This window comes from Chiloscyllium punctatum, chromosome 2, assembly GCF_047496795.1.
Source record: "Chiloscyllium punctatum isolate Juve2018m chromosome 2, sChiPun1.3, whole genome shotgun sequence".
In the NCBI taxonomy this organism is placed as follows: domain Eukaryota; kingdom Metazoa; phylum Chordata; class Chondrichthyes; order Orectolobiformes; family Hemiscylliidae; genus Chiloscyllium; species Chiloscyllium punctatum.
Window position 1 is genome coordinate 47,598,322 of NC_092740.1, and position 14,776 is coordinate 47,613,097.

The window sequence follows — 14,776 nt, forward strand, 5'->3', positions numbered from 1 at the left end:
CTATTGATTTAGGCTGACTCCCATAGCCACTTCAGCACCTCTCTTCAACAAACCCAGGACAAAATAACCTTCTTAAAATTACAGCATTGTCACATCGCAAACATAAAAAACATGCAAGCATTGTAAAAACTTTTAAAAAGAAATAAATTAGTGCAAGTAAATGGGAATCCCTCTGAGTAAGAGACAAGACAATTAGAATGGGAATCATGAAATGGCAACAATATTTTAAAAAAAAACTTTAATTTGATGTTAGCAGTGGAAGTATAAAAGAATGTGTTGGATATTGAGAGAAACTAAAAAGAGGTAATGAGAATGAATATAATACTGGTGTAGAGAAAGTACTGGTGAAATTGAGTAAAAACTGACAAATATGCTGGATTCATGCCATTGGATTTTTTAAAAAGGTGGCAACTTAGCGGATGTTTTAGATTTGATTATCCAGCATTCCATAGATTCTAGAACTTTGTGTTGACAGAAAAGCAGTAAATGTTACCTTGCTGTCAAAGGAAGTTAAAAACAACAGGAAGTGATAAATCGATTAGACTTGCATCAGGAGCAGGGAAAATGTTTGAAGTAATTGTTAAAAAAGTGGTTACAGTGCACCTGTGAAATCACTATAATTAGACAGTCAGTCTGGTTTTATGAAAGGAAAATAATGTTTAATCAATCTTAGTTTTCTGAGGCTATAATTAGCACAGTAAATATGCAAGAAAATTTTATTGTTTCAGAAAGCATTAAGATCTTCGCACAAGGTTAGGTTTTGATGGGATATGTGTAAATTTATTGGTTTAAGGATTGATTAATGGGTTAAAAATGCAGTACATGAATAAACAGTAAATTTTGGATTGTCCAACTGCCCTGCAAGGATCAGTGGCTGAGCCATAAATATTTTGAATTTTAAATGAGAGGATTAAGAGTCAGTTATAAATGTTTGTTGTTAATACAAAAAAAAATCACCAGAAGCCTGTACACAGGCTAAAGGAACCGGACAATGTGAGCAAATATTCACTTTGGTAGGAAGAATAGAAAAGCAGTTTGATTTTGTTATGAAGGTGTGGTTTGAGTAAATTTTGAGATGTAAAGACTCTGGTGCATGAATCATAAAATTTACATACAGATACAGCAAGCAATTTGGAAGGCAAATGATGTATTGGGCTTTTATTGCTAACAAGTTAAGAGTATAGGAGAAAACAAGTCATGTTACAAATAGGGCTTTGGTGAGACTAGTCTGGGAGAATTATTTACGGATTTGGTGTTTTTATTTAAGAATGTAGCATCTTCCAAGATAAGTACAGAAGGTTCACTAGATTGATGGGATTTTTAATTGTTCTTTCGCAGGATGTGGGCGCCACTGTCACTCATGTATAATATCCTTTCAGGGCTCTTTAAAGGCAACTCTGTAATTTTGGAGTCACAGTAGGTGAGAACAAGTGAGGATAGCAGATTTCCTTCTGGGAAATTGTGTCTCAGAGGCTGTAAATGCTCAATTGCTCAATGTTTAGCATTTGAGATAAATGAGATTTTTTTGACACTAAATAAATCAACTGAGAGGTTGGGAAAGATTTTGGCTCTGATCTTAGATTAGTAAATTTGAGAGATTGAGGTGTTTTCATGTTTTGTATTCTTATTAGTATACACAAAGAAATCAAAAGCAGGAAGTTACGCTGAACCTTTATGAAATACTGGTTTGGTCCCTGTTAGTGTATTTCGATCATGATGGGCAAAATACTTTTAGGGTTTCAAGCCATAAAGGAAGATGCGGAAGACATTTATTGAATGGTTAAGGGGTAAAAACCTTCAATGGAGAGACCAAAGTAAATGGTTGCTTTCCTTGGAGCAGAGAACGTTTAGGGAAGATTTGATAAGGTATTCAAAATCATTAGTGGTTATGATACTGAATATGTAAATATGGGAAAGCTGATTCAGTGTATGGATGCTCTTCATGGCAAATTGTTAATAAGTACAGGAAATAGATTTAAGATGATTGGCAAAAGAACCAGGTGGCTACATGAGGAAAGTAGTTTATACAGAGTTGTCATGTTCTGGGAAATGCTGCCTGATGGAGTGATGGTAGCAGTTCAGTAGTAATATTCAAAAGGTGGTTGAACAAATTATTGATTGGGGGTGGGTTGGTGGGGAATGATTTGCATGTTGCAAAGTGTAGGAGAGTATGTTTTGTGTTTAATTTGTAAACCAAAAACAGCTAATCAAAACCAGAATAATTTTTACTGTCCTTTGAGATTTTAAGTTTTTCTAATTTTTTTTCCCAGTATCTGTTGTCAGTACCTGAGTGCATTTAACCATTAAAGTAAAACGCTACAGTCGATCTACTTGGATCGTCCTGAAAACAATTTCAAAATGCCTTTAACAATCTACCTTTTGATGAGTAGAAAATGTATGTGACGTTTTGTTACCCTTTCTACAGGAAGTGAATATATTACAGTGGGAAAATGATTGGAAATTGGATAAATTTAAGAATTTGGAACAGATCTGGATTGGAAGATATGATCGGTTAGTGGACTAATTATGAATATAACATATTTTCAGTGCTTGTTCATTGTCTTGTGCAATATTAGTGCAGATAGAGGCCATTCAGCTCCTTTGAGTCTGCATTGACCTTCTGAAGAGCAACCCATCCTATTCCTGATAACCCACATTTATCAATAGTTAACGGACCTAACCTGCATATCCCTGGACACTAGATGAGAATTTTGCATGGCCAATCCACCTAATCTATACATTTTAGACAATGTTGAATTTTTGACTTCCCACTCATTTGAGTCCTTATTTTTCTGGAAGTTCTTGTTGGTGCCCAATACAGTGAATTCCTTGTTTGGTGAAGAGTAATAAAGACAGTGTGGTTCAAATCCTTAGCTTGAGTTGACTCACCAGCTGGCTGAAGATTGCACAAGGTTGGACTCTTAAGGTGCCTGCTGGACTTAGAAAGCTGTTGCAGCTTTCATTTGTCTAATAGTCTTGCATATATTTACTTTCCCCACAAATAAAAGCAAGCATATACTTGTGCGTATTTTAAAAGCAAACATGGTCCATAAGTCAGGTGTGCAATGATCACTAAGTCCACAGTAATGAATTGTTTTTGTGTTGAGTTCCTTCGTTCATGGATTGTGGCTTGTGACCTAGATGATTAGGCCTTTTTCTCTTGTTCTGAATTACGTTTTTGGTTCTCACTATCCCAATCACTTGACTTGTAGCAATCTGTGGTATTACCCGAGTTGACCTGTGAGTCCTCTTTCTCTCTCCATTTCTGAGCATCTCTTTCCCTTCTTTGTGTCTTGCTATCCATTTATTTTCTGCTCAGTCAGAATTTGATCACTCATTCCGAGTGTAGCTTTGAGAATATCTTTGGGTTGTCAGCCCCTTTTCTTTTCTTATGTTAGTGAGAAATTCTGTTGTGTGCTTTTCAAGACTTGTGTATTTTTGGAGGTTTGAGGTTGGATCATTGGAGGTTTGGTTCCCTTTTCTTTTAGCTAGTGTTGCTATGTGGGGTAATGGCTGGATTTCTAGGTACATTTTGCAATTTAGGAAGAACAAGGTTGTTTCTGAGATCGTTGAGGCTAACGTGCTGTCTGCTAGAATTGGCAATCTGGGAAGATTCAAGCATCCTGTTCTGGACATGCCAATTTTGAATGGATGGAATGTCTGTCAGTGATCTTGCGTTTTCAGAGGACTTCCAAGGACATGTCTGAAAAAATGAAGAAATTATGTCATTGGAAACAAAGGTTCGACCTCGCAGCTCAGAACATTCCCACCTATTGCCTGAAAGTTGTGCATACACTCAAAGCATCTGGATGTTACAAGTGTTGATGCAAGTGGATGAGTGTTGAATGGGTCCTGTAGTGGCATGTCTTTGTCTAAGGCAAAAAAATCTGAAAATTATAAGACCTGCTACTTCTAATTTCATATCAGAAGGTTTTCATTACTTGTGCTTTGAACAGAGTCAAATCAAGTGAAGTTGTCTCTATTTCTGTATGTCTCTCTGTTCTGAGATCTTGGACAGATCTAAGAAGCCTATAAAATTCCAACAGGAACAGACAGGATAAACACAAAATGGATGTTCCCAATGATCAAGGAATCCAGATACAGGCGTCATAGTGTAACAGTTTGGAGTAGGCCATTTAGGATGGAGATGAAAATTTATTTTCACCCAGAGAATGGTGAGCCTGTGGAATTTTCCATCACAAAGTAGTTGAGACCAATGTCAATCCCGTCCTCGTAGGAAGCAATCAGATAAACCATGGCATTCCCTCCATAGCCAAAATATCATCGTTCGATAAGGGCACCAAAACTGCGCACAATTCTCCAGGTGTAATCTCATCAAGGCCCTGTACAATGCTGTCCCTGCAGCAAGAGATCCATGCTCCTGTACTCAAACTCTTGCTGTGAAGGCCTACATACAATTTGCCTTCATTACCACTTGCTGATTCCTTATCTTCAGCGTTGAAGCTCCCTATTTCCAAATCTATTGCAATTCAGAAATCTGCCTTCCTGATTTTTGTGACCCAAGTGGATAACCTCACATTTATTTACATTATATTTCTTCTGTCATGCATTTACCACTCGCTCAACTTGTTCAAATCATATTAAAGCATCTCTGTATCGACATCACAGTTCATCCACCCACCCAGCTTTGTGTTGTCTAAAAACGTGAAGATATTACATTTAGCTTCCTCATCTAAATCGTTAATACTGTGATATTATGTCAGTAGTTCAATTTTGAGTTATTTTCAAGTGTCAAATAATTATTTTTAAAGGCTCCATATTTTGAACTTCGATTTTCCCAAGCATTTGCATACGAATACTGCAGACTTCAGGTATCCTTTTCTTTACAGGATATGTATTGAAAATGCTGAACTTTCAAAAACTTTGGCGGCAAAAGATAGTGAAATTCGGAATCTCAAATCAGAAAATACAAGTAAGTTTTTAGAGCATTACTGAAATGTGATGAGATGAAACACCTCTTCATCCCATTATCAGTCTGAGGTAGATTCAAATATAAATCTCAGAAATAAAAGTCTGGTTTTGTAACTAATTGTTGATTTAATAGTTCTCAAATGTTTTGGTATTTCTTTTAGTTCCCTCCAATTTCTCCTGCCCACTTGTCCTAAGTCCTGACCATCACCTGTGCTGTGGTGAAATTATGCTGGGCTGGTTAACCTGATTACCTTGCACATTATTCATGTGCACGCCTTGATGTTGAGTGGTGTATTGCAGCAAAGTATGTTCCTGTCCCCAACAATATTCTCCATGCAGTAAGTCTCCATCTGAATAATCTCTCAGCAGATTAAGAATGAGATTTAAAATCTTTGTTAATCTATAATGCTGTACTTGTTTTAAATTTCCTCTTCTCATGTGATCCAATGTACTGTGGTTCAAGGTAACGACTCTTATGTACCCTGATTGCTGATAGGTTGCCTAAATGATAACTATTCCACAGTGAACCAATTTTATCTCAAATCAGATTTGGGAATTAGCAAAGCAATTTTTGACTTTTCAACTTTGACTGGAAAAAATTGGGTGATGGCAGCTTTATAATTTTAAAGAATGGCTTTCTGGTCAAATGGTTATTTGGACCAATGCCTTTAAAATCATAACACAATATTTGTACTTGCATTGATTTGTTCAGTTCATAATAACTTAGATTAAAACTTGTTGAAAGGTCTATTCTCCGTGATTGGAATTGCAAACCTTGATCTGTGGCATCCTTTTTAGTGTTTGGAAATGTTTGCTGTGACACTTTAGATATTGACATTGTTATACAGGGTCCATTATATTTGTTTTCTTAGTTTTGAACCAGCAGTGTTCAGAATTACTTGCAATGCTTGATGCAAAGGATCAGCAGACCTTCCAAAGCACATTGCCAGTAAATAAGAAATGCTTCACTGAAGTTACAACGTTGGAGGTAAAAATCTAAGAAAACCCCTTTACTTACAGTTTATAATCTGTTTCCATTCTGTGTTTACTTTGTCAGAGATTTTGGTTGATTAGTACATTGATGCCAAATTTTCAAAAGTACAAATATATTTCTTGATAATACTTGAACTGGCTCTGTGGACATACCTTTCAGATTTCCCTATGATGCATTCACTATTTTGGATATGCTGTTTAGGAACAAGTGTACAAGGCAAAATTGTTCTCTTGAAACAGTAACCAATGGGAGTGCTAACTACAGCATTGAATCCAAAATCTCAGCCAATGTGGCAGCAAACTGAGGCTGATTTGGCTGAAAGCCAGAGAAAGGCAAAAAGCAAAGACTCAAATTTTCACTTGAGAAATTTCTCCTGTTATCCCCTATACTGCAGTAAAATCGTTTGAGTTCTTTCAGGCAGACAGAGTCTTAATTTACCACTTCATCTAAAAAATACGACAGTACTTCATTCTCTCGTGGTAGCTGAGATTATGTGCAAATTCTGCAGTGAGGCATGCACCCACAAACTTGACTTGGGTGAGAGTGCTACCAATTAAGTCAAACTGATGGTCTAAGAATTATTTTTCCAGGTGTGTTTTTACCTTTCAGTCAGTTCTGATGAGGCTTTTTTTTGGGGGGGGTGGGTTTATACAAGTGTTGTGACAAGCTATCTGTGGGATAGTTCTGATACTGTAAACAAACTGTTCATGTTTGGGAGTCCCGGATTAGATCACTGAAATTTACATAGTGATTAAAAAAAGGAGTAATTTTTTGATAAACATTTAGTGTTTATATTTTAGCTGACTGAACATTTCCATTGATCAAGATTTATATTATTCTTCAGCTGGGAGTGCTTGGAGCGTGTCACTGTAATGGTACTGGAGGAGAGCCCTGTGCTTGTGCCAGGATGGCAGCTGCCACACGGAAACAGCTACTGCAGCAGAAGCAAGAGGTACCAACTTTTTTAACTTCATTACTAGGATTAAATTATTTAAAACGTGAATCGTGTATCAAGTAAAATTAAGGCATTCTGCCACTGTTACTTCAGATTCATAATGCAGACACTACATTGCACACTGAATCCAAAAATAATCAGAATGCTTCACTTTATTGTAAAGTGCTTGTTAGAGTTAGGTCTTGGGTAAACAAATATTCACCTGAAAGTGATAGGTGAATTTCTTTGGTACTCTCTGTGCTGTTATACTTTTTAGAAGCTAAATTCATCCCTTAAACTTTAAGGACATAAACAAGGTTTCTGTGAAGTTACAGTGGCAGCACAGAAGTTTCATCCTCTTAATATCTTCATTCCAATCTTAATTTACCAATCTTAGATCAATAATAATCACTGTAATGAGTGCATAGAGCTAGAGCATCTTTATTTAGTTCTTGAAACAAGTGATTTTAATGGGTATGAAAGATTATCAGGAATGTGCAGAAGTTGAGGTTAAAATCAAATTAGCTATGATCTCATTGAATGGTGAAATAGGCTCGAACCGTCAAGTCACCTACCATTCTGCTTTGTTCGTATATTTGTGTTTATACGTGGTCTTTCATTCAACTGAACTTAAATGTAGCAGATTAAACAGGACATGATTTGAAAAGAATTAATATTGCAGTGTCTTTTTTGCTTTTGAAAAGGAAACTAAAGGTTCTAGGTTGGTACTAAGTTGGCACATGACCCAATGAACTGTACAAGAGTGATCATCTTTACAAATGTTACATAAACCAGCATTGTGTATTGCACAGATTCCAGGCTTAACTAGCTTGATAGGAAGTAGTAGTATTTCAAATGTGTCCAGTTTTGACAAATGTAATTATATTCATGCTGAAAATATCTTCAGATATCTAATTGTTTGACTTGTATGTATCCAAATGTTGTTATTTAATTGTTTATAGCTACTGGCATGCATACAACAGTCAAGCTTCTTTCTGCCCCTCTGCAAATACAGGATAAAACTGAGACGTAGATTTGGACAGAACAAGAGTTTTAGTATTGTTGCTCCATATTTTCAGCATGTTGCTTTTCTAATAGCATTTGGATCACCGCTCACTAAACAGTTGGTGATCAATAAATCTGATCAACAGAATTGGACTTGAATGTCCTGACATCAGAGTGGCTAGTATGTTTGAAATTGGCTGGCATAGTTTTACAACTGGAACACGGATGTCTGTAAATTAATGATGCATCAACACAGGCATAACATGACACTGAAATTGAAGGATGTGGAAGTTGGATGTGTATTTTTATGTCTAAACTTTTCTGTATACCACAATGATGGGAAAGCTGCAAACTGGATGGGATGTCTATATCTGAACTGTTCTTTGCATTGTTTTTGTGTTTTAACCTTTGTAATAGACACAAGAACTTATCAGTTCTATTTTTTTCCATATGTAATCTTGAATCATTAGTTTGATCTTCAGAGAAAGCGAGAGGAAGAGGCCTACATAGTGGCTGATGCATTTAGAATTGCTTTTGAACATCAATTAAAAAGAACAAATGATCAAACTCTCCGAATTAGTGAAGTGGAAAAACTGCATCGAAAAGCTCCTAAGAAAGGGCTTGTTTGGAATCAAATAAAAGAAGGTAAAGCCTAGGGATGTAAAATTGTGAATCTTTTAATTGATGTGTTGGTCTTGCCATTGATATTGCAGTTAACATTCAAACAAAGGCTTTGTTCATGTTTTAAACTAATGTTTGAGGACAATCTAAGGCGTTGCTACAGTTGAAGATTTACCAACTTCTGTTTTTCATCTTCTGAGTACAATAGTGCTTAAGTACTATATCTACAGAGCTAAAAGAAATGTATGATGATTTTTATTTTCAATGAACACATTTATTCTAATAGGTACTTTTGTAAATGATATTGGTGGTAAATTGTAAATGTATGAAATGAAAACATTGAGTTCTGTTCAATTGTGTATCTGTTTCATATAAACTCAGTCAATGTGTGTACAAATGTGTATTTTGATTTCAGACATAAATCTACTCAAAATCAACTATCATTGAACATTTCATGAGATCAATCTGTTCCCAACAGTATACTGATTTGACATTAATACCTGACTTTTTGTTTAATGTAAGTTGTTTTCTTTTTCTTGCTTATACAATATTCCAGATCCTATTCAGGGAACAAAAGTGATTCATTCAACACTTGGCCAAAAGTTGAAGGGTCTGTTCAGTTCCTCAACAGACCAAAAGAATTTGGAGGTCTTGGATGACACGCGGGAGGTGCTAAGGATACTTATAGACTTGGTCTGTGATGGTTTTAAACTCAATACTATCTAATTTTGTGGTGAGGGTGTGATTCTATAGAATATTTCAACAAACTTTGATATTTCATATTGGTGTTAGTGAAATGGCATATCTCGATCAATATTTGAAAAAATATCAGGACTTCCATACATGATTGTTGATAAAATAAGCTAATACAGCTTGGCAAAAGAATTTTGAAGTATTTCATAATGCACTGATCAGGACAATTTGCAGAAAGTACCAATGCAAAGTAAAATCAACAGTCGTATGATGAGAGCATTGATTGCCTCAACCAATAAGAGTCCATAAACTAACCATTACCATGTACGTTGCCTGTTTCACCTCAGCAAAATAGGAGACTGCCATTCTGAGTTGATGGTCAAGGCATTGCCCTGAGAAATCAGAGATAACCTGCTTGCTTTAAAACTTAAGCAAAGCTTGTAGGTAACTGTCACTCCTCATCTCTCTGATACATTCTCTGTGGCAGTGTCTCTATCAGTTGTGTTGTCATTAACCAGTCGTCATATGCTTATAGTGTATGAATGTTTTCTTTTTACATTGGTATTCCTTAAAAATTATCCTGATGAATACAAGGTGAAAAGCTTTGACAAAATGTTTATTTTCTTCAGCAATACTCAAGGTTTATACTATCAGACAGCAATTAAAAATAAATGATGCAACTTACACAGGTGATGCAAGAGGAAACAAAGCAGTACCAAACATCATGTGCTGGGTTTTTTTTTGGTATGCTCTTCCTCATGATGAAATAGGTATAAATATTTCACTTGCAGTGTTCATTTGTTCCTGTCAAAACTAGATGGAACAGGATCATGTTAAAATGTTAGAAAATCCATTCTCTCGTCATCTGTTTTTAATACAAAATACTAATTCGTATCTTTTTCCATATGGTTTTGCTATGGTCCTGTCTTTTTGAGCAGAAGTCTTGGTTGCAATGCTTTTACCTTTGCTGCAATGCTTTTACCTTTGCTGCAATGATTTGTTATATTAATTCTCTTGATAGCATGAAGTTCATTGTTGTACTGAAAATTTACGAAGTTTAACAGATAAATCTTAAGTGTGTTCTATCGGAATGTGGCTAATGTAAAGTTTTTAAAAAGATCAAGAAGAATTCATTGACTTGTTGCTCGATGTCCAACAATTCAGAACAGCAGTTAAGAAAGTAATGAAGAATGACTTAGTCATTTGTGGCTTAATAGGAGGCCATTCAGGCCTAGCCAGTTGCTTTGGCTCTTCATGAAGCAATAGACTCAGCTTTATTTTCTCACGCTGTCGTGTAGCCCTGCAAGTTTATTTCCTTCAAGTGCCCGTCCAGTTTTGAAGTTACTGATCCTCTTTGCTTCCACTAGCTTCACAGGCTGTGTATTCTAGGTCACTATCATTTGGTGTGTTAAGTGTTCTTCCTCATTTGTATCTCTAGCCCAAAACTCTAAATCTGTGCCCACTATTCTTTTTAACATTTATGAATCGGAATCATTGTTTTTCTTGTCTACCTTTATAAAACAATTTCATAATCTTGTCAGTCTTTATCAAAATGCTTATAACATACCTTGCAGCTAATATCCCCCATTTCTGGAAGAATTCTGGTGAATCTCCCTTGCACCTTTTCAAGGTCTCTTGCATTCTTCCTAAAGTTTTCCATTGTCTGTTTAATATTGTAGAATACAAAGTAGAATAAGTCAAACTGGATAGGGTTTGAATCTTACCACACCTTGGGCACTTTGTCCAATTCTGATAAGTGAGACACGTGGATCAGGCAGAGAATAGTGGATGATCCCAATATTTTAAAAGTTTTATATTTGGGAAAGGAGTAGAGTAACTTGGATTCTTGCATTGAACTATCAACTATGCTCAGACTTCTTGTACAGCATGAATTGACCACCAGACTCCGTGCTATCACAAATGCATGAAATGGATTCTTGGGTACTATAAGAGAACAGAAAACTGGTATTATTATTTAAGATTCATTTAGTGTCTGTCAAGATAATCCTGGATGTATGAATTCTGTCTAGGGTGAGATGAATGGCCTGTCTTGTTTATAGTTGTCTTATGAAATGAGTTGCCACAAATTATTCTAACTGACTTGAAGTGTTCATTGGATACTTGCTCAGGTATTATATTAACCATAACTAAGATTCTAAATGTGTTTATTTCTTTCCATTCTTAGTTAAATGATAAAGAGGAAGCTCTGGCACATCAGCGGAAGGTTAGCTATATGTTGGCCCGACGTGTTGAGGATCTAGAACGAAAGTCCTTGAGGAAGGATACTGCAGCAACTGAAATTTTTAAAGTTGATCATTGTCAAAAAAGATTGCATGATTTAAAAAATAATTCTTTCCTATCAACTGATCGAAACCCAAGTGAACACAAGACGGTTTTGAGGACAAACTCTTCCCCTGCAGGTTACTTCATGGGCAATTGAAAATTCAGAAGAATTTATTAAAACAGAGCTTGTGGCAAGACATTTGATGGAACAAACATTAGTACTGAAGCCAAAAAAATTCCATGATTGTTCATAAATGTAAGAAGACATTCTTTCAGAATGGACATGATATCTATTTTTTAAATTAACTTGTAAAAAGACTTAATAATTGTTTAAGCCACTTCTAGAGTTATACAGCATGGAAACATAACCTTCATGCCAACCATATTCCCAAATTAAACAAATTCCACTTTCTTTTGTTTGGCCCACATCCCTCCAAAACCTTTTCTGTTAGTGGACTTAACCAAATGTCTTAAATGTTGGAACTATACCTGCATCCGCCGCTGTCTCTGGCAGCTCATTCCATGTATAAACCATTGTTTTTTTAAAAAATGGTTCTCCTTCTATTCTTAAAACTTTCTCCCCTCACATTAAAAATATGCCCCATAGTTTTGAACTTCCCCCACCCTGTCATTCACCTTAGCTATGCCTGTCATAATTTTTTAAAACTCTATAAGGTTAAACCGCCTATGCTCCAGTGGAAAAAAACTTCAGCTTCTCCAACCTGTCCTTTTAACTCAAAACCTCCATTCCTGGCAACGGCCTAATTTGATTTTGTTCTTAGTAAAATATTGGTAATCTAATGTAAATATTAAAATGAGACAAGTCAAAGCTTTTCATCTTGCACTTATCAGGACTGGGACACAAGATAGTGACTTGGCAAAGGAACACTAAAGAGCATGGGAAGAGAATGTTGACTGATTGGCATGGTAATCCAGTAGGAACAGTTAATGACCCATTTCAGTTCTCAGACCAGCCAGCACTCTGGTAATTCTTCCACTAAAACTGTATAAATAGGCTTCCCCATTTTTCTTAGTTTTGTTTTTTGCATCCTAGCCCTGATGAGTGCAAGACAGGAAGCTTCAACCAATCTCTTTTAATTTCAGACTGGCAAGCAATTATTTAGAGTCTAATTAGTTTGCACAGTTTAATTTGCCTTACAAAATTAGTAAGTGACTTACTAAATCTAATTATATTCATATATTGAATGTACAAATATTTATGAATGCAACTTGGGACTTAACATTATTTAAGAGTCTAGAAATATTTATTTAATACATAACCTCAATGTGGAATATAGATCAAAAGCAAAGTGGCAGTGCTCCAGCTAGATTGACCCTTAAGAACTGTTTTAGTTCCGATCATGGGCGGCATGGTGGCACAGATGGGCAGCACACTGGTTAGCACTGCTGCCTCACAGCGCCAGAGACCCGGGTTCATTTCCTGCCTCAGGCGACTGATTGTGTGGAGTTTGCACATTCTCCCCGTGTCTGCGTGGGTTTGCTCCGGTTTCCTCCCACAATCCAAAAATTTGCAGGTTAGGTGAATTGGCCATGCTAAATTGCCTGTAGTGTTAGGTGAAGGGGTAAATGTAGGGGAATGGGTCTGGATGGGTTGCACTTCGGCGGGTTGGTGTGGACTTGTTGGGCTGAAGGGCCTGTTTCCACACTGTAAGTAATCTAATTAAGACATGAAGGTGATCATGAAAATTGTCATGATGCTTTTGAGCTTTTGAAGATCACAAAAAGTGTATCTTGAGCTTTGAAAGATGGTATTCAGAAAGAAGATTTCTGCAAAACTATACCATTATGAAAAGATATTTGCAAAGTTATTTCAGATTAAATTGCAAGTGGACAGCAAATTTAGGATTGGTATTTTTAAAAAACTTTCATCCCATGAAAGAAGTAATTTATATTTTCATAGCACCTATCATGCTACATCCAAAAGTGGTTTGCAATGAATTCATTTTGCAGTGTGCTGAGTACTATTTAAGCAATGTAAGTAGTAAAATGTCCCTTCAAATAACAGCTTTTTCAGGACACAATGGCATGCTGCGAAAATTGGCCAACTGATTGTGTTCCCTTCCCAGCAAGCCAGTTAGGAAGCTTGCAGAATTTACTGTCAAATTGGATCAGGCTAGAAATATGCAAGCCATTTACCTTGATTGACTATATTGAATAGATATTGTTGGGTCAATGCAGCAAAGTTTCAGATAGATTGGACATTTGGTAGAACTGTTTTGAAAACAGCCTCGCTCCTAGAGTTGGCTCAATCAATATGGAAATTCAGTATCCAGTACTGCCTTTTATAACACATCTTCCTGGGCTAGAAACACATAGCTGAATTATGTTAAATATATCAGTTTGATTCCACGATGTAAATACATAGGAGAAATCTGCATGTTGGTTCAATGATAGTAAGACACTATACTTGGGAATGCACTGGAGAACTGTAATTAAATGGGCCACTTGAATCAGAGGGCCTGATACTCCAGAGACTATGTCTGCACAAGAAGCAGGAACCTTGGAAGCAAGAAACACAGGTTCCACCTCAGTTTGGTTAGCTGTAACTCAGGTAGTACAAATTTCTTTATCACTTTGCGCATCCAAAGCAAATTTTTTAAAAAGTGGGATGACATAGGAATTTAAGAACTGCAAGGTTACTCAGGAAATACAAGGAAAGACTGGTTTTATAGAATTACATGGATATAACTTGTGTATCAACAATAATAAACTACTTCTCATGGTAAACCGTATCTCATTAGTCTAAAAGCGTCCCAGTCAGTAAGCAAGTAAATTAAACACACACACAAACAATGCAGCAGTTAATATGCACACCAGCTTGTTGTCGCAAACAAATAAACAACCAATCAGTCAATTTTTACTAGTATTGGGTTAAGGATCTGTTTTGAGGAGAATTTCCCTGTTCTGCTTCAATTCAGCCATGAGATCACAGTGTCCGTTTTAAGCCTTTCTGACATTACCTTATTTGCCATAAAACCTCAACAGGGAATTTGATTTGAGAAAATGCAACAGATGTTTTAGAGTGGAACAAAGTTGATATTGTCTAATTTTATCCAAATGCAATATGAAAAATTGTACTTGTATCAAAGGGATCACTAACGCAATTCACAAGAGAATAGTTTTGACTTTAACAATTTGAATTTATATAGACAGTTTACTTAATTAACATGCCAGATAAAAATAGAAAATGACAAAACTAATTTTATCCATTCATGAGAATCTCTCATTTTGGTTTTTAAATAGCGTCCCCTTATTTTCTTACTATGCTATAGTTGTACAGCCTGGAAATAGAC

General features: G+C 36.1%; 1 protein-coding gene and 1 long non-coding RNA gene across 9 annotated transcripts in view; one reads left to right on the top strand and one right to left on the bottom strand.

Annotated features, from left to right (window-relative positions):
- The window catches only part of ccdc125 (coiled-coil domain containing 125), a 52,524-nt gene that overhangs the window by 17,820 nt on the left and 19,928 nt on the right, over nt 1–14,776 (top strand). For 3 of the 7 annotated variants that reach the window (XR_011962029.1, XR_011962026.1, XR_011962028.1), the window contains exons 6-12: nt 2,426–2,511; nt 4,851–4,933; nt 5,805–5,920; nt 6,771–6,878; nt 8,336–8,510; nt 9,043–9,179; nt 11,365–11,718. Coding sequence is in view for 4 of the 7 variants with exons in the window: in XM_072582236.1 (XP_072438337.1) it covers nt 2,426–2,511; nt 4,851–4,933; nt 5,805–5,920; nt 6,771–6,878; nt 8,336–8,510; nt 9,043–9,179; nt 11,365–11,619 (960 nt within the window). In the remaining 3 variants the exon portion in view is untranslated. Of the gene's footprint in view, nt 1–2,425; nt 2,512–4,850; nt 4,934–5,804; nt 5,921–6,770; nt 6,879–8,335; nt 8,511–9,042; nt 9,220–11,364; nt 14,216–14,776 lie in introns of those variants that run through there. The other 4 variants (XM_072582236.1, XM_072582213.1, XM_072582257.1 and 1 more) reach the window with 3 other exon arrangements.
- LOC140483751 (uncharacterized) overlaps nt 2,509–14,776 on the bottom strand; it is a 56,316-nt gene continuing 44,048 nt past the window's right edge. For both annotated transcript variants that reach the window (XR_011962032.1, XR_011962030.1), the window contains 3 exons: nt 10,747–10,842; nt 9,865–9,992; nt 2,509–3,703 (listed from right to left, as the gene is read on the bottom strand). This is a non-coding gene — a long non-coding RNA (uncharacterized lncRNA). The remainder of the gene's footprint in view (nt 3,704–9,864; nt 9,993–10,746; nt 10,843–14,776) is intronic.